The following is a 19,220-nucleotide window of genomic DNA, read 5'->3' as shown; positions in this document are numbered from 1 at the left end:
CAGCAGTGATCGTTTGTGGCGGGCAAACAAATAATGGCTTGTTACATAGCCATCATTTCGCCTTGACTGCCACATTCACCGTCAGCACTAAGCATGGGTTGCGGTCGGTACATTTGGCGGAACGGGCGGTCCTAGAAATATGACCAGGACAATAGAATCCATCGCACCGAGGGCTGAGTGTGGCTCCTGCTTGGCGGCGCGATCCCGCCGCGGGATGTGCCCGGGATTCCATCAAACCCTCAGGGGAAGGCTGATTGAGCCGGCACTTCCTAAGCCCTGCCACCACCACCCACCCGCACTGGGCGAGAAGGATACTGAAAAAGGAAAGGAGGGAGGGAGGGGAAAAAAAAAACCCACCGAAAAACACGCGGGATGACCCATTATCCGCGTTGCCAGAGCCTGGGGAGGAGGAATGGCTTCCGACCCGACCCCGAGTGACAAATCCAGCATGGGGAAGCGAACAGACCAGGGGTATGTATGCAAGACGGAAACGCGGCCGTGTAAAATACGAGCGCAATCAGATACAGCATATTGCAATACTCGAGCTTCACTGATCAGAGGTGCAGCCTGAGCCTACCTGGCAACGCCACGCACGCAGCTAAGGGGGCTGGGCTGTGGTCACTTGACGCGGGTCGCAAATGTTGCCACCAGCCTCGATTGGCGTTGCGCAAAAGTCCCCCTCTTGGTCCTCCAGGCAGAAGACAGAAGGAGATCAATGCTCGGCAAATAAACATTCGGCACAAGCCAGCATCGCCAGAGGGAAAAGACCTCGGGCCGTCGCAGGCCAAACAAAACAGCAAGGGGTGGGAATCATGACAAGTGCAACAGTCCCTGGCTGAGACGTTGCCGTAGCCGCGGCAAACACAGGTCTCCTTGTGCCCGGGTCGCAAAGGTCACGGGTCGCGGCAAAAGGGAAGGCCAGGGAGGGCGACCACAGGGCGGTGGCCACTGGCTGGCTGGTCACCAGGGGAGTCACGGACCGCTGGCCTCAGTTCAAGTTTCCAAGGGAGGAGGGAGAGTCAGCAAATCCGGCACGCCTGCTCGGCCACGGCCACCATGTGTCACTAGGAGGGATGAGGGATGGTGGATGGATGCGACGTGGATGCCTTTCTCGCCGCCCCAGAAAAACCCAAAAATTCAAAAACCACAAACGACGCCCGGGGGATGATTAATGGCTGACGTTTGCCCCTGCACTGGCCGCAATGTGATCGAAAGGCCTCGTTCTGGGCGCGACGGGGTGGACGTGTCCACGCTCAGGGGCGTCGGATTGAGCATGGGCCCTTTTCCTGCATTCTCGTCCTCACTTTCGTTTTTCGCATTGGACGACGGGCTGTTTGGGGAGAGGGGGAGCATGATTTCTGGACGGCCATGTGATGGCGGCCTATTTGCAGGTCATTGCCGGAAACAGAACGCGGGATCATCCTCAGTCCGCTCCAGCGAGCTCCAGGCCCTCGGCTGGGCTGCTAGGTACTGGCATCCTGGGTTTGGGGAAGGACCCTGGGTGCAATGGGAAAAAAGAAAAAAAAAGGCCCGGGCTGGACCAACGGAGCGACCTCCGGCAAGGGCCTGCTGACCTTGCTTTCAGGCAAGACGCCACGATTCGTCGCCCGCCCAGGGGTCCAGACACGCCAATTTCCGGGGGAGAGGTACCTGAGCTGGACGGGTGGCTGTGGTCACGTCTCCTGCCCTCCTGCTTCTGCTCTTCCCGACGGCTTTTGCTGCTGGCCCACCTGACTCTCTCCTGGCTGTCCGCCTTGCGTCTTTTTCTGGCCTTCCAGCCTCAACTGACTTGGCTGACGGGCAACGTGCCGTCGACCCCAAGGCCCTGAATTGGCGGTCAGGGAGAGACCGGCCCATTCCAAGTTATTCAAAGCACAACTTGGACAAGAATCCGTGCGGAGCCAAAGCTGGAGCCCGTTGTGAAAAAAACCGGAACCGATGCGCGACCGTTGGTTCTCATTTGAGGCTGCGCAAGTGTTGCCGGCAGTGGGTTTGATTCCAGAACTGCCAGTGTTTGTGCTGGCTTGAGGGGGTGCGAGACCAAGTCAGAAAACCAAGTCAGAAAAACATGCCACCGCTAAAATCTCTTTCCAAATTGGGACGTCCCCAAAGGGCAGTCGGGCCCACGACAAGCGTCGCGAAGCCGCTAGACTGCTTCCGGAACTATTTTCTCTAACCGACCTTCTGATCTATGCCATTTGGGGTCATTTCCCCACAGGAACCTGTATCCGTCTCCCTGGGCGGATTGCCCGTCATGTGACCACAGGTACCTCGACTGGACGCAGCAACCCATGGCAGACACACCCCCCCCCAAGGGGCCAGGGAACACTTCCTAGAACGGACAAGCGCCGACAGCGCCCAGGCCGGAATAGGGAATTGGGCCCAAGGCGTAGAGGGATCAACCTCAAGGTCCTGTCGTTTTGGGAACAGCGCCGTGCCGGTGTTGCTTAAATTACCCTTCCAAGCATAGTCTTGTTTCCCTTCCCGCTCGAGAGCCTCTCCCTTTCATGCCTTGGCCGTGGAGAGCGCTGGTGCCAGCCGTCCGGGCTCAAGGTTCCCTCCCACCTTTGCCCCCTATCTCGTCGTCTGTCCGCCCTGGCGACGGGCATCCCTTCGAGGAGCCATAAGAGCGAGAGCAAACACCGTCGCCGGACGGGCGTGTTTGGCTTGAGGCGGGCAAACGGGACGATGGGAGCAGCTCTGTGGTGGGAAGGGAGGAAGGCGGAAGTCAACCACTTGAGCGGAAGACGATCCGGGGCGGCGGCCAGCACAACCTCATCACAAGGCGCGGGATGGGATGGGTGCTAAGCCTGGGGCAGAAGTAGCCTGAGCCTCCGACCACCGTCACGTTGCGAGCGCATGCGAGTCTCGCGGCGGTCTCGCAAAGTTCCTTGGCGGTCACCGGTCATATCCGCTGGGTGGAGGGCGATGGACTAGCTACATGGTGGCTACAGGCTGGGTACTGGCCTGGTCGCGTCTAGAAAGTCCTGCGGTACAAAGCGCAGCGACGGGCAGAGGGCGGGTGGCCAAATGTGGGTTGTGTGGGGACCGGACGGGGGCGCCAACCCAGCGCGCGCAGGGATAGGCAGGGAAACGGAGGAAGGGGGTGTGCGACAAGGGGCCTGGTCAGAAAGGTACTTGGGTACTTGGGTACCTGAGTACTTGGGTACAAACGCCATGTACCAAGTACGGGGGGTACATGGATCATCGTCCTTTTTTACCTCACCGCGAGTTGGAGGTCGGCTCCCCCTGCCTGGTCGCTCGGGTCCACGAGTGCACCCCCATCCCACACTGGGCTGCCCGGTCCTTGCCTATTCCTCCTCATCCACCACCTCAATAATTACACCTCGATTCGCACTCCCCCAAAGGTCCACCCTCTTGCTCTCCCCTTCCCATAAACATAACAAGACAGCATCAACCGCCTGCTCCGCACTTTTTGTGATTGTTGGTTTTCTTTCTGCATCGCACAACCATCGCGCCCAACTGAAAGCCTCAGTCAAACTCTCCCCGCCCAGGAACTAGCACGCACCAGCGCGCAGCTTCCGGAGATATCCCACTCCTGGAGCTTTATATCATCGCATCCCAAACCCGTCTCGCCGCCATATCGCCCTGCCCGCACCTTTGCGCTGAGCCACGACGAGAGCAGCAAACCACCTCCACCCCGGTGCCGATTACCACACCCACTTCTGAAAGACGCAGCGCAGTCCAGAGACTGCCTTGAGCAGACGCCGTTCGCGATCGCCTCGCGAACACCCCCGACGACATTACGGACGCCGCAATTCCCACGCACGCTCGACCCGCCGAGCGGACATCGCGCACCACCATGCCTTGTCTTTTAGACACACCCGTACTCAAGGTCGACGCCGAGGCCATCCACCGCCTCGACACCCGCGACCCCCAGAACCTCTTCAGCGTGTGGACTGGTGAGTTAGCCCCGCTGTGGCAGCACGTCCGGGCCAGGCCGGCGGCCGGCGCTGGGAACCCTTTTTTTGGGAACCCCCAACTAACAACTTGGGCCAGTCTTTGCAAGATGTGCCGACTCCGTGTCCCAGGGCAGGAGGCTAGAGAACCTCTCCTGGAGGCTATGGACACGCGAGACTTTTTGTGTGGAGCCGCACATGAAGACCTCCATGTCCGTCAGCTCGCTTCCCCGCGAGATGGAGAGGAAGAAGTCCTCGTCGGACGACATGCCCCAGCTGTCCGGTAGCGTCGACTCGATCGCGTCGGAGGAGGCTATCGACTTCAGCGCCGAGGCCTCTCCCATGGAGATCGATCGCCCACGCATCTGCCGACAGGACTCGTGCGCTAGCAGCAGGAGTCGCGGCAAGGAACGCCACATCACCTCGGACGACTTCGAGAAGCTCGTGGTCTCCATCGTCCACAGCAAGGAGCCCCTGGCCGCTCCCCTCTCACTGGCCGCGCCCCTCCCCCTGGTCGCGATGCCCATCATCATCTCTAGCCCTTTCGAGACCAAGCAGCCCGCAGCAGCTCCCGCCTCGCAGCCTCCAGCCCTGGAGCGCACCGGCTCCACCAGCGATTCGGAGCCCTCCAAGGGCTCGCCTCCCCTGTCGGTCAACTCGTCGGCACAGTCGTCTTTGTCGCCCGCTATCCAATTCTCGCCACCCAGCCACACCGTCGTCCGCGGCTTCTCCACCTCGCACATCCCCATGTTCCAGACCATTACAAGCCACCCGAGGCCAGCACCCATCGACCCGATTCCCGAACCGACGTCCTCGCCACAAGCCAAACTGGTGCAGTCCAAGAAGCCGCAGCCCAAGTTTGCCCTCGGTGGCTCTTCTTCCTGCGACGACTCCCTGAGCGATCGCGGGAACAGCCCCAACGTGTCCCGTCAACCTGTCCCCGTCATCAAAAGGAAGATGTTCCAGGTTGGCGGCTCTTCCGAGGAGGAGAACTCGCTCAAGAGTGCCATGCACTCGGCAAGGAGTGGCGGCATGTTTGCCTCGCAGAAGAAGCAGACCTCGTTCAGCAACCAGCTGGTGACGGGCACCATCCCGGCACTCGCCATGGACAACGACCAGTCAGATACTGAGGCCGAGGACGTTGACGAGAGCGCAATCGACGACGACGACGACGATTCCTCCGACTGGGAGGACTCGAACGAGGAGAGCGGCAAGTCGAGCATTGACGAGAAGACCTTCTTCCAGCGTGTCGACTCCAAGGTGAACCTTAGCTCGAGGAGGTCTCTCATCACGCTTATGCTTGAGCGCAACGACCGCCAGGTGAAGCTCGGCAACGGCGCCTCGCAGTCGACATCGGCCATCCACCAGGGTCGCCGCCCGCCACGACAGGGGCCTTCGTTTGTGTCGTCGCCCAACGACTCGGACGAAAGCCCCCTGATGATGAAGAAGGGCACCCGCGCCGCCCACCTCAAGCCCATCAACGAGATCCCGAGGTCGGTCGCGCAGCCCATCCTGACCCCCGGCCACAACACCCACCACCAAGCAGCGCTCTCCCCCAGGACAACGAGGCGCAACATGCTCTCGACGGAGCTGACCGAGAGCCTCAGGCGACACCTCGTCTGGGAGCGGTCACAAAAGTCGTCGACGGTCAACGCGGTGCTCAAGCGCCGCCACACATCGCAAGACGTGGCCAACCTGAAGCAGTACCCAGACAAGGTGGTAATAAAGAAGGACACCGAGGTCAACCCCAGCAGCTACGACCAGTACTTTGGCCGCGATGCCGGATACCACTCCAAGGGCTGGTAGTCGTCGCCGACGGCGTATTCATAATATTTGAAATCATATACAACAACAACAACAAGAACAACAGTCCACCACCCCAGCACCACACGCCCACTTCACCCCAGAGATACCCCACGGGCCTTGGTTGGGCAGATTGGGATAATCTGCCCGTGTATAATCACCATACGAGCACACACGCACTCGCAAAACACATACACACAACACACGAACACATGCCAACAGAACGAGCTTGTTTTTTTCCCTCAATTTTGCAAAGCGACTTCTTTTTGGATGCATTGGGTCTCGGGCGGCGTTTCTTTACTGGGGTCCAACACCGTTTGTCGGCACCCTCGGGCTCTGGTCATGCATTGGGAGTGCATCGCCGTGCTGTGTTACAGACGCCGAACGGGCCGGAGGCACACCGTGTCAGGGTCTCGGTCTCTCCTGTTCCCATTACATATGACTGGCAACACTGCCCTGAAAGATGGGGGCGACCTTTCCATTATTTTGGACTTTTTTATTTACTCTAATCCTTCCTCGACGATCAATTCACGGTTACGGCGTTTCCCATTATGATACCAGGATTGCGTCTTTCTTTTTGTTTTAGCTTCTTTTTTACGTCTTATATTATCTTCCTGTTCCTTCCATTCCCTTCCATCTCCCCTCCGCCGTCAAAGCCTCCGCTTGTGGAGCTGGCGCAGGTGCGGTGGTGGGGTGTACTGTATATTACAAGAAACCGTGCTCTCTCGGATCATCATGGGTCCTGCATCATGAGCGGCGGTGTGGCCTGCCCGGCCAAGGGACACACAGGGCGTGTGTAATCCCACCCCATTTTTTGTCTTGCTCCTGGGGTCAACTTCAGCGAGGTGTTTTGTTGAATTTCTTGGGAGGAAAATGGGAAACCCATGGCATGATTGGAAGATGACCAAACACACCAAAACCAAAAGCTCCCAAAAAATAATTGAAAAAATGGCAACCAAAAGAAAGCCCTTCTTCTTCCTCGCACACAAAGTGGCCCGCCTTTCTTGCATGTGACGGATGATGTGTGTGAAGGGGACTGCCCTTTGTTGGGGCTGCTACTGCTGCTGCTGCTGCAAGACAACCCCAACCAAGTAGTATGTAATCAATCGGGGAGGTAGTATGTAAGCAGATAGACAGACAGGGACAGGAGGGAGGGCTTGCCGAGGAGCCGAGGCGGCTCCATCCCGGGGCGACGGACGGGAGGACCGGCCGGGTCTTTTTCGTCGTTGACTCTTCCCCCCACGGTGCGGCGGCGCCGGTCGGTTGCTGTTTCCGCCGGCCTCTCGCTTCCCTGATCTCGCCCTGGAGGCCGAGCAAGCGCCCGAGACTTGGGGGTCTCGGAAACAGCGGAGACCTGGAATGAGTGCCATGTAACCGGGCAGCAGACCCGGCTGTTTTTCGTTGGGAGGGGTGTGCGTTGGATAGTGTGTTCTGCCACCATGGTGAACTGGCGGTGCAGCATGTCGTGGTTTATGGAGCTGGCTGCCTCAACCAAGATGGGCTTGTGATGCTTTTGTTACTACTGCTGCTGCTGCTGCTGCTGCTGGCACCACCAGCCCTGCCATAACGTCTTCCCAAGACGCGACCCGATTCGACCACTGCCGCCCAGCGGTGTGCAGCTTACCGTGCGCCCCATCCCCACTTTCCAAAAAAGAAACCGACGGCAACGGGGACCTAAACCTGCTGTAACTGTAAAGGTTTCCCTCGGGGAAGGGCGCCACGGCGGTGCAGTACAGTACAGTAGCCTGCATATTCCAGCACGATGGTTCCAGACCCCTCGGGGCGTGTTGGCTGAGCCATCGTTCCTCCTCCCGTCGCGATCCAGAACTCCTCTCCCCCCCCACCGGCCGCTCCGACACGAGGGAGGCGCGTCGCCCCGAGGATCCTCGACTTTGACATGTGTTGCGTATGTGTGAGCAGGTGTATGTAGCCACCTACACTAGGCAGGCATGCATATGCGGTAGCGGAGCTGCGGGGACGGGCCTGGTGAGGGCATCGGGCAAAAGAGACGCGATACCGCAGGGCCTGGAGCTTGTCGGCATACACACACCATCGGAATATGTCCATGGGCGATGGATGCACTTCGTGTTGCCAAGGTATTGGTAAACACAACCCAGTGGGATGACCCTGTCGACTGAGGCCTGCTGGTTCCTGCTAAGCGTTCTTCCACACCTCACCGAGGTGGGGCCGCCATCTGTGACGTGCGCCTCAGGTCGGGAGGGGGGAGTTGACATCTCGCATCCGCAAACGAGCATGCATGCCCTGTCTGCCGGGTTGTTTCCTCCTTGTCTTCTCAACGCTCAAGCAACACTAGCCAAGGGAGGAGAAGATCTGCTTCCACGTAGGCCTAGAACGCCCTCTCGACGCCCGCATCATTTTCGTCGGGTTTGCTCCCAACGACTTTTCAAGACTCCCGTTGGCCGATAACGCGGCCTAGCGCCGTCGTAGACTACTAACACACATTTTGTGGGGCTCTCTTTCCTTTTCTTCTTCTTTTTCATGTCAACCGCGCGATGGAGGGTTGAAGCCTTGCCAAACTCTCTTCCAATACTCTAGAGGCCGGAACCGGGACCCCGCCAATCGACGGGAGTTGGCTCCGGCAGGCAGTGGCTGGTGGGGTCACGCGTAGAAGCTGTCCAGCTGTTTGAAGACCCCGTTAGGGTTTGAAGACCTCGTTAGGGTTTGAAGACTCCGTTAGGGAGAGTCCTGCCAGGCGCATGACATGACACAAGGACATGCACAAACAGCGGTAGGTAGCGGTCAAAAAGGCGGCCAAGATCTTTTACATGGACAAGGCTAGACGTACGTAATAATGGGCTGCATCGAGGGCATTGACAGAGTACGCGGGGTATCAATTCAAGAGGGAGAAAAAGAAATGAGTGGGATAAAAAAAGAAAAAAAAGAGAGAAAATAATGAATATAAACAAGCGATGAGGGGTCGGTCGGCCGACAGGAAAAAGTCGCGCCGAGGAGAGGGGGCGTGTCGCGTTGCAAAACACCCCCCACCACTCAGGGCGCTCTCATGCTTGGCCGTTGTCATTGCCCATCAGCGCCCCAAGTCGTGATGGTTGTAGGTTGTAGGCGCGACTTCATATTTTCACACATATTTTTATCATCTCATATTCGTTCTGCTTTACGAAAGCCGCCAAGAGATGACAACAAATCCTTTCTTCTGGGCCGCCTTTTTCTTTTCTTTTTCTTTTCTTTTTCTTTTCTTTTTCCTTTCTTTTTCCTTTCTTTTTCCTTTCTTTTTCCTTTCTCTTTCTCCCCACACGGACGGCAGTTTATGGGACTTGCTCCATATCTTGCCGCCCTTCCTTTATTTTATTGCGGTCCTACATGCACATAACACTTGGGGACCTTGTTTTTTTAACCTGCCCGCTCACACGCGGCAAAGACACACATACACATCCCCTAATTGAACTTGTACTTCTCGTCCGAGCGGTCTTGTGTGACCCATCTTGCTGGGTTGGGATCGACCTCACCGCCCTGCCCAGGCGCACACGTGCATGGCCGTCATTGTGTCAGGTCCCCTGGCTGTCTCCGCCGCGGATGGGCTGCGACATTTTTCTTCTTCCTTCCCTTTTTAGTACCCCTATGTACCGAATCTTTCTGCACGCGGGTGGAAATAAGCGGTGCAGGAAGCAGGCCGGTGGAGATGAAAAAAAAAGACGTCAACATGACCGGGTGTTTGTATCTTGGTTGGCTATCGCCAAGAAGATTTATATCAAGGCTTGAATCGTGCCGCTTTTCTTTGGGCTTGCACTTGTGCGTGTGTGCCTGTGGTGGGGGTGTGGGCTTGCAGTGCAGCAGTCGTCCGGTCGTGTCCGCTGCCAGCGATAAGAGCTTCATTGCTGCCGAGGGACCCCGCCCCCGCCTTCAATTTTCTATCTCTCTCTATCTCCGTGTGTGTGTGTGTGTGTGTGTGTGTGTGTGTGTGTGTAACCCCCCCGCTCGTCATCGACTTTTGTCGTCCATTCAAGACATTCAAGGCTCGGGAAGGCTTTGGACAACTCATCGCGGTAACCCTCCTTTCGGCCCTCACCGACTTTTTCGATGCATTAATTGGCCTGCTGCCCCGGCCAGCTGAGCAGCCATTCCCGCGCCTTGGATTAGCTGCTTTTCTTTTTGTTGCTATCGTTGAGGTTTATTCATTGCCATTTTATTTCTTTCCTATTATTCCTAACCCTATTTCTTTTTTTTTTTTCTATCGTGTCCTTTCCTACACACCCCAACCATCATATCCCGAAAGGAAACCCTCCCCCCCAGTCATGCTCCCCGCAACACGCCTGACTGTCCAGTCAGTGACTCAGGTCGCCGCCGGCATGGCGTCCTGTACTGGCTCATGCACATGCGTCCCCTTTGCTGCCATATGCTGCAGCGTCTTTGCCTGTGAGATGGCATGGGATGCTGTGTTGGCACGACGCCAGATATGCAAGTGACGGGCTTCCATGTTTGCCCCGTTTGCCCCGTGGGGGTTCTGATGACTCTCATGGGCCAAGTTGGTTTCCCATCGCCAGGCGGTCACACACACACACACACACACACACACACACCCCTCCTCCTAGTCTTGAGTGTTGGCCCGCCGAGTCGCTGGTTCGTGGGGTTGTGTCGTGCTTTGCGCCGCCGGTTGCCTCTCGGGTATTCGGGGTCTGTCGCCGGAAGCCTTTTTGCTTCTGGAAGCGAGGACGTTGAGGCCAGAAGCATATCTGTCTGCCTTGCCCGCACCCCACCCAATGGTACCGCCGATAAATCGTTCAGGAGAGCAACAGACACGAGGAGAACATTGGACGATGGATTTCCTATGATGCTGTTGCTTCCTCACCTCTCACTTGCCCTAGTGGGCTTGCGCCAGCTAGAGACAAGGGGCGTGTACCTCTGCACAGCAAGCCCTTGTACCAGAAGTACCCGACGACAGCGGCATTTCGTGCCCACCTCGGTCGCGCCGACAGGTATGTTGGCTGTTTGTTTCCCGTAGCGTGATGGCGGCACATGGCTTCTCTGCAAGGAGAGGGGCTGGTTCCAAAGTTTGTTTTTGACGCACCCCGACAAACACACACTTCGGACGACTCTCTCTCTCTCTCATGTCCTGCGCCCTGCACGGGGTTCGCAGCTACTTCAGCTACTTCCAGCAGGGCTTGTCCGTCTGTTGCCGGTGCTATATCGAGAAGGCCGGTCTGTATCTGACCCGCTCCCCGTGCCGCTGCTCCAATAGGTACAACGGCCGTGTTCGAATCAGTGACGGTTGGCTGGAGCGGGCGTCTTCCCTTCTGGCTGGGACTCCATCGCCCCTCCGCCCGCCGTTGGTTTCAGCCTTGAGAATAAGCTCGGTCGCTTGATTGGTTCCCGATTCAACTCGCCTCAGCGGCGACTCGGCCTTGACTATCACAAGCCAAAAAAAAAAAAGACCATAATGATGAAATAGCAATGAGCAATGGTCAGCGGTCGAGGCCACCACACACACCATCGCCGCACTCGAAACCGAGATCTATGCCATGTGCAACGGCCCTCTAGGCTGGGGTCATGGTGGCAACCGCCAAACCGACCCGAGGCCCTGCATCTCGTGTTGCACTGCCGAGGCTTGGTTGGGCCTCGACGCAGGTCTGGCTGACTCTCTGACTCTACCTTCCTTCGACCTGGAAGCTACAGTGGTGGCGGCACAAGGCGATGAGACGGATCGCGGGCGAAGAGGGAAACCATTCTTCTCCTGGCTTTTTTTTTCTCTCTCTTCTCTCTCTTCTTCTCCCTTCCTTCTTTGCCTTCCGGGCCGCCACCTCGCCCCCACGTGTGGTTTGCAAAAAGAAGGAAAGACCTTCTAGAAGGTTTCGCCTCGCCACAACTGGACGCCGGGCCATGCCCTCCGGTCCCTCCGGCTCGTTTGCCAAGCCCAACGCCGCCGCCCCCAGTCCGACCGCACAGTCTCCCGTCCGTGCTTTCCAGCCGGCACACATCGGACGGCGTCTGACTCTCTCTAGTGCGCGCAGCCTTTTATTTGCTCCTCTCAGCCATGCATCCTTTTTATTTCTCCTTTTTCTTTTGCCTGTTTATCGTTTTATTTTTATTGTTGATGTTTAACTTTCTTAAATTTCCTCCCAAGCCCCAGCTCCTATTTGATTCCCCTTTATTCATTTTTATTTATTCATTCTATCCGCCCTTCGTTTCCCCATCGTCCGTCCGTCCCCTCTTCTACCACCCCCCCAATACGCCACTTCGCTATGCCATGTCCGAGCATCTCGTGGCCTTTGAAGCTAGATCAAATGTTGCCCGTTTCGGAACATTCGGTCTTGGTTTTTGTTTTCTACGAGTCCTTGGGCGTTTCTTCTACTTACGCCATCCATCGCGAACACGCCTAGAAGGCCCTTGGAAGCTTTCGAGAAGGAAATGAAGAGCGCACTACCGTTTGGAGACGGAGTCACCTTCGTTTATCATTTAGTATTTTCTTCCGTTTTTGCTCGTTGCAATCGTCAGGCAGGTCCATCCCTCGTATAAATTGCCAGTCTTTGTTGCCAACCACGGCGTCTTTACGGCACGTTTTACCTGCATCACGACTGCGAAGCCCATCGAGGCTTAAGGCAAAGGTAAAAACCATCCTAACCAGCAGCCCAGTGGCCGTTCGGTCAACTACGCGTGCTAGCAAGGGACGCTTTGATGAGGGGTTTGGCCTACTGCTCCGATTCCGTGCTAGCTCAGTCTTCCATCCCCCCAAGTGGTTTGGGAATCGAGTCAGTGCACCTTCTCTCCCTCCCGATGGCGGCTTTGGGTGTGCTGGCACACAGGGTTCCCTTGCAGCTGCCTTTAGCTGGCCGATCGAACTTTGCTTTCTTAGCTCGGTTGGCATCTCTAGCCCCAACCCCAGCCCTCCCATGCAGCCGGGCGAGGCAGTAGGGCTGGGGTTGGGCCCCATGGGGGAGATCCTATGCATCCCTGCTCCGCCGTCGTCCTGTTGATGCCTGCTATTCTGCTCCAGAAGCACATACACCGATACTTCTAGCCCACACCAGCATGGGCAGCTCATTCTGTCCAAGTTGCCCGGCAAGTGTTTTTGCTTGGCATCATCGCCCCGCGCTTGGCTACCAGCCCGCCTAGGTATCAACGCGAGGCACGCACCCAGTCGGACGTCGTCCTCAAGCAGCGGTCTAGAAGGCCGTCGTCTGACTTGACGGCTTGGGGCTGGTCTCGTTCTAGAGCCCTCTTCTCCCTCCCCTCCCCCTCCACCACCGCCGCCGCATCGCCCTTGTTGCCGGTGCTTCTTCTTACGTGTGCCCCGACACGTACGTGCAGGGAGATTCAGGGCCTCCGCGCCAGCCTACACCGAGGAAGCTAGGGCACAGGAGTCTCCTTGCGTTGTGGGCCCTCTTCTTTAGCCTCAACCGTTCGCCGGGCAGGAGAGCCCATGAATGTAATACAGGTACCGCATGTACCTGGAATGGATGGTACACATGTGTGCTGCATCACTGACTGACGCGAACGACGGACGGTAAGATCTTGCGCGACATCGGCACTATAACCGTCTGCTTTTCTTTTCTTTTTCCTTTCTTTATTTGATCTTTTATGTAGGTTTATTCGCTCACTTCTTCCTGGGCTCCCTCCTGATTGTATCCGTATCCTCTCTGATACCTCAACAAGTTTATATCCATACACCCCCGAGGCATTGCCCCAGAAACCCAAACGTCTGGTCCTCCTGCTAGCTCTGTTGATCTCCCGGAATCTTTTGAGCGGTGGACTTGGTCCAGTCCCAACTACCGCTCACCCAGCGAGATACTTGCGGTTGTTGTGGTTTCATAATGGACTGCCGTCAAAAGGCCCATGCTGTAGCTCTGCGAGGTCGGCCAAGTTGGGGAGAGCAAGAAATTCCATTGAAGCAAGAAACTGTATCCATACCCTGGGAGTTCTGGACAATCAATCCAAGAAAGCTTGTAGATGCTTCCCACCTTTCCCCGCCGTCGACCGTGCACCGCCGCGCCATCTTCGACTCGAATCCCAACCCATTGGAGTTGGGGTAAGTGCCGTATGCACAAGGCGACCGCGCTCGAGCGAGCACGGTTCGGACAGGTTTGAAGTGAAATAAAAACACCGGGGCGAGGAAAAGGCCACGGGACGAGGCACCCTCCCCTTTTCCATGCGTCGTGGCGTCGTCCTGGCAGGAGTTCGCGCTAGCACGCCCCCCCTCGTCGATCCCCGCTAAAAAAAAAAACCGTGCTGTGCTTTGCTGGACCCGATCCCTACGGCTTCCCCGGAATTTGACCTGCCCCCATATTCATGTCACCATCTCGAGTTCGACACTGTAAAGCCCGTGGGAACAACGTAAAAGTTCCAACGGCAGGAGCGGAAGCCGACAAGGCTGGCCTGTACCACCACATTGCACCGGCCCGTCTATCTTCTCGTGTCAGGAGAGGGGCGCTTATCCAACGAATGGCCTCCACCTTCCCATTCTCTGCCTGGCAGACCAATAGGCGATTCTACCCGAAAAGGATGCTTAGTGATTCATATGGCAGGCGCAGTCTGCTTGTCTCTTGGGATTGGGCTACATTCTCCAAGGGGCAAGTTGTGATAGGGGATCAAGGGCGGCGGTAATCAGGGGCTGTCAACGAAAGGTTAGGGAATCAGTAACTGCTACCTAACGACATATCACTTCCAACTGTTCGTTTCCCCTAAAGATATGGCCAGCACTTAGGTATCTCTCTCGACCATGATTAGCACCTATACAAACTCTTGAATCTGTGCCCCTGTCGCCCTCGGCTTTCTGTCGAGTCAGCCCACGGGGGCTTCTTAGACGAGACACAGTCAGCCGTCATCAACGTGGGGCGAATGGTTTAGTGGTATAACGCTTCCTTAGCATCTGGATGATTCTCGATCACAAATCGTAGAGCATTCGATCTGATTGGAAGAGGTCCGGGGTTCGATTCCCCGTTTGTCCAGTTCCTACAACCTCTTTTTGCTTGCATTGCGGCTTTGTTCGTCCATGCTCCTTGCTAGCCTTAGTTGGTTCTTTCTTTCTCGCCTTACCAGCTCGATTATATTATCTGCAATGTGTGGCATGAGCCGCATTTCGCATGTATCCTACGCCTGTATGTCTTTGTGTTTGCTCAAGTCTGATCACCATGTGACGACGGCGGGCCGAACTCGAGCGTCGTTAAGGTCAAGACGCTGTGGCCAGACGTTGCTCAAATAAACACATTGGTCGCGATATCACGGCGAAACCAGGGAACGTGCGCGATTTCCGGTTATGGAATTTCAATGTATTTCTTCATCGTGGTCAAGGACAACAAATATAAATCTGCGCCGCCTGCTCCGATAACACAACGGCAAGTGAAGACGCAAGGTAAAAAAAACAAAAAACCCAGAGTATGAAATTTTACTTGTTTCGCATTTATGGAGCGCCAACTAAAAGACTTCTTTTTTGCATCCGCAATACAAGAGAGAAAGGGGGGATATCAGGAATTCGTCTAATGTGGTATCTCTCATAGCTCATCGTGAGACCTGGGCTCATCCGAGCCGCCGGCACCGCCGCTGTAAAGCTTGCTGGTGATGGGGTGGGCGACATTGGACAGCTTCTCCTTCTGCTCCTCAAAGTCGGCGGCCTCGGCGGTCGCACCATGCTCGTCGAGCCAGCTGGTGGCCTCCTTTACGGCGTCCAAGATCTAATATTCATTCCAATCAGTAGGCGTTCACAAAAGCGGTTATCAATATTGAGCGTGGCGGGGGTAAAACTCACAGCCTCCTTGTCCTCATCGTCGATCTTGCCACCGAGACCCTCTTCATCCTTGACCTGGGTCTTGAGGCTGAAGGCGTAGTTCTCAAGGGCGTTGCGGGCTTCGATGCGCTCGCGGGTGGCCTTGTCCTCCTCGGCATACTTCTCAGCCTCGCTGACCATGCGGTCGATCTCCTCCTGGGTCAGACGGCCCTTGTCGTTGTTGATGGTGATCTGCTCAGTGTTGCCAGTGCCCTTGTCATGGGCCGACACCTTCAGGATACCGTTGGCATCAAGCTCGAAGGAGACCTCGATCTGCGGCTGGCCACGGGGCGCAGGCGGGATACCGGTAAGCTCGAACTTGCCCAGGAGGTTGTTGTCCTTGGTCATGGAACGCTCGCCCTCAAAGACCTGAATCAGGACGACGGGCTGGTTATCGGCGGCAGTCGAGAAGATCTGGCTCTTGCGGGTAGGGATAGGTGTGTTGCGGGGGATGAGCTTGGTCATGACACCGCCGGTGGTCTCGATACCCAGGGTGAGCGGGTTGACGTCCATGAGAACGATTTCCTCAGTACCCTCCTCGCCGGACAGAACACCAGCCTGAACGGCGGCGCCGAACGCAACAGCCTCGTCGGGGTTGATTCCCTTGGAAGGAGTCTTGCCGTTGAAAAACTCCTTGATCAGGGCCTGAACCTTGGGGATACGGGTAGAACCGCCGACCAGGACGATGTCGTCGATCTCGTCCTTCTTCAGCTTGGCATCCTTAAGCACCTGCTCGACGGGCTTCAGGGTCTTCTTGAAGAGGTCGATGTTGAGCTCCTCGAACTTGGCCTGGGTCAAGGTCTCGGAAAAGTCCTTGCCGTTGAAGAAGGACTCGATCTCGATGCGGGTGGACTTCTGCGACGAGAGCGTGCGCTTCGCCTTCTCGGCCTCGCGCTTGAGCTTGCCCATAGCCTTGGCGTCCTTGGTGACATCGACGTTGTTCTTCTTGTTGTACGCCTTGGCGAAGTGGTTGATAACGCGCTGGTCGAAATCCTCGCCACCAAGGTGGGTATCACCGGCAGTCGCCAGGACCTCGAAAACGCCGCTGTCGATCGACAGGAGAGAGACATCGAAAGTGCCACCACCCAGATCGTACACAACGATCTGCTTCTCACCCGAGGTCTTGTCCAGGCCGTAGGCGATAGCGGCCGCGGTGGGCTCGTTGACGATGCGGAGAACGTTCAGACCGGCAATGATGCCGGCATCCTTGGTAGCCTGCCTCTGGTTGTCGTTGAAGTAGGCGGGGACAGTGACGACAGCATGGGTGACCTTCTTGCCCAAGTAGGACTCGGCGACCTCCTTCATCTTGCCCAGGATCATGGCGGAAACCTCCTCGGGGGACAGTTGCTTCTCCTCGCCCTTGACCTCGACGGAAACAATCGGCTTTCCACCCTTGGAGATAACCTTGTAGGGGAAGTGCTTGATATCGCTCTGCACATCCTTGTCGCTGAACTTGCGGCCGATGAGGCGCCTGAGGGGAAAGTGGCTAGTCAGTAATGCGCCCGGTGGAATGGAGATGATGGGTATCTGGCCGTGTGCGCAGGAGGGGCTGTCGAACTCACTTGACGTCAAAGATGGTCCTGAAGGGGTTCGCGGCGGCCTGGTTCTTGGCGGCGTCACCAACCAGCCTCTCGTCGTCGGTGAAGGCAACGTAGGAGGGGGTGATACGGTTTCCTGGTTGACGCATGTCATGTCAGTGAGGACTGGTTGGACACGGTGGCAGAGTTCTGCCTGTCCCGCGGGGGGTGTTTGTAATTGTGGCGGGGGAAAGCGACATACCTTGGTCGTTGACGAGAATCTCAACCTTGCCCTTCTGCATCACACCGACGCAGGAGTAGGTGGTGCCCAGATCAATACCGATAACGGTGCCATAGCTCTCTGCCTCCTGGGCGTGGGCCGTCTTGACGAAGGCGAGGGGGGAAAACAGCAGGCAGATCCAGGCGATCATGCCCAGGCCAATGGCCATGGAGCTCCTCGAGCCGGACCTCATTGTGGTGGAAGCCCGCGGGAGGCTCTCTCCGAAACTGGCGAGACTGCGGTGGGGTTGTTGTCGCACAGGATTAGGGAAAACGGATCGCGAACAAGACTAGAAGGGGGGAAAGGCTCGCTCTATCCACTGCGACCTGGCGGGAGGAGGGCAGGGAATCGTCGGGTGGTATGGTTGGTTCAAGTGGGAGGAGAGGATGCGTCGAGGAGGGGATTCTTGCAAGGCGCCGCCTTATATCGATTCCGCCAGAATTCCTAAAGGTGGCAGGTCCACCCTAAAGTTACTTACGGTGTCCATTTTGGCAGAAAGGACAGATTTCATCCAAAGCCCACCCGCCTGCCAGCTTTGAGCCCACCACACCAGCCACACGTGACAGGGGTCTTGTATCGCCTGGCGGGAATCGCCAATCCAGCGTTGGCCTTTTTACTGTGGTACAGCCCCTGGGCCGATATATTTCTGGTATTTCTGGTGCCTTGGGGCGCCACCACCAATATCCCTGGACCGCCGTCGTTGCGCGCCTCACTTCCCACCACCACCAACCCTCCCCAGCGGCACGGCGCACGCCTGCAGCACGCTCTGGCAGCAAGGACAAACCCAAGTGTGGTGCACACGGCCTGCTCGCTGGCGCCAATCAACTAATGCGCGAGGCCGGCGTCTGGCTGCTTTCTGTTCCCTTCCAGTTAAGGACGGACTGCCCGGGACTTTGCTTCACTCACCCTGCCTGTGCCACATGTCCATTCCTACGGCGAAACTGGCCCCGTTTACGGCCACCTAGCCTCGTCCGTCTGCGGGGCAGCCCGCTGAAGGGAGGGGGCGCAACAACAGGAAGAAAGCAAACAAAGAAAAAAGAGGACAGATTGGAGGCGCTCTGCCCAGTTGGGCCAGGCAGCGGCGGTGATTAGACTCCGGCGGTTCCTGAACTGGACCAGTCACTCCCCCAAGCCGCCTCACAACCAAAAACAGGAACAGCGTAGAAGGCACAGGAACGTGCCTGAGAAGTCCCCACCAGGGCTCTCCACCTTCCTTGAAGCGCCCACATGCGACGAATCGATCGGATTCCGTCCTGTTCGCTGACCTTCCCTCCGTGGGCTTGGCCCGGTCGGGGGTGTGTGGGATGGGGCTCTGCTGTCGATGCCTTTCGGCAGAGCCTGTGGCGATGCAATGCAACCGCCGCGGCAGCTTCCTTTGTCGGCTCAGTTTACTCACTGCCACTGTGGCCTTTTAATACCCCTGCCGAGTGAGGGGTTGGTGGACCAGACAATATTGGCTGTATGGCTGTCATTCGGTGTGGAGGTGGGGCTACCTGTTTTGTGTGGATTCTTGTTTTCTCATCGCTCCCTCATGACTGATATTATTTTTGACGTCCAAGCCATAGGTCGTCTTTGCCTTTCTAGGCAGGCTTCTGTGAATAATTTTTGATTGAAAATGATCTCGGCCAGTGTCTGCCGCTGCATGGACACCAAGCAAGTGAGGGGGTATCTTGTCCAGGATCCATCTCTGCCGAAACCAATCTCGCCTCCGGCAATGGCCGAATATGTCGACATCCTGGGGAGCTCCGTCCCCCAAAATCACTACCCCTCCTCTCACAGGCCCCTGTCTCAAGAAGCCTGTCGACACCCCTGGGGCCCTCTTTTCTGTTCTTATCTAGACCTCAGGGCCTCCAGTTCGAATTTCACATCCCAATCAACCAGCGACTACGTACAATGGAGAGTCAATGGGCGGCTTTATTAGCAATGAACTCTGAGTCTATCTATCTAGGCCACATTAATTCCTCCGT

The 19,220-nt window shown here is 56.8% G+C and overlaps 3 protein-coding genes and 1 non-coding gene across 4 annotated transcripts; 2 read left to right on the top strand and 2 right to left on the bottom strand.

Annotated features, from left to right (window-relative positions):
• The first annotated feature begins 3,330 nt into the window (after positions 1–3,330).
• Positions 3,331–6,683, top strand: GGTG_00084 (hypothetical protein). Its single transcript, XM_009217824.1, has 2 exons — positions 3,331–3,923; positions 4,021–6,683. The coding sequence occupies exons 1-2, from the start codon at positions 3,824–3,826 to the stop codon at positions 5,724–5,726; spliced, it is 1,806 nt and encodes a 601-aa protein (XP_009216088.1). The 5' UTR covers positions 3,331–3,823; the 3' UTR covers positions 5,727–6,683.
• Positions 6,684–6,825: 142 nt separating this feature from the next.
• Positions 6,826–8,947, bottom strand: GGTG_00083 (hypothetical protein; the record flags this gene model as incomplete). The annotated part of the gene is made up of 2 exons (XM_009217823.1): positions 7,463–8,947; positions 6,826–7,205 (listed from the first exon to the last, which is right to left on the bottom strand). The coding sequence occupies exons 1-2, from the start codon at positions 7,788–7,790 to the stop codon at positions 6,826–6,828; spliced, it is 708 nt and encodes a 235-aa protein (XP_009216087.1). The 5' UTR covers positions 7,791–8,947.
• Positions 8,948–14,525: 5,578 nt separating this feature from the next.
• On the top strand, positions 14,526–14,641 carry GGTG_20002. The gene has a single exon. It is a non-coding gene; the product is annotated as a tRNA-Ala (tRNA).
• Positions 14,642–14,933: 292 nt separating this feature from the next.
• On the bottom strand, positions 14,934–17,682 carry GGTG_00082 (glucose-regulated protein). The gene is made up of 4 exons (XM_009217822.1): positions 17,236–17,682; positions 17,019–17,130; positions 15,439–16,927; positions 14,934–15,364 (listed from the first exon to the last, which is right to left on the bottom strand). The coding sequence occupies exons 1-4, from the start codon at positions 17,444–17,446 to the stop codon at positions 15,185–15,187; spliced, it is 1,992 nt and encodes a 663-aa protein (XP_009216086.1). The 5' UTR covers positions 17,447–17,682; the 3' UTR covers positions 14,934–15,184.
• Positions 17,683–19,220: the final 1,538 nt, after the last annotated feature.

Source organism: Gaeumannomyces tritici, assembly GCF_000145635.1.
Source record: "Gaeumannomyces tritici R3-111a-1 unplaced genomic scaffold supercont2.1, whole genome shotgun sequence".
Classification (NCBI taxonomy): Eukaryota; Fungi; Ascomycota; class Sordariomycetes; order Magnaporthales; family Magnaporthaceae; genus Gaeumannomyces; species Gaeumannomyces tritici.
Note: the sequence above shows the minus strand (reverse complement) of the source record. Positions and strands in the feature narration are given on the sequence as shown.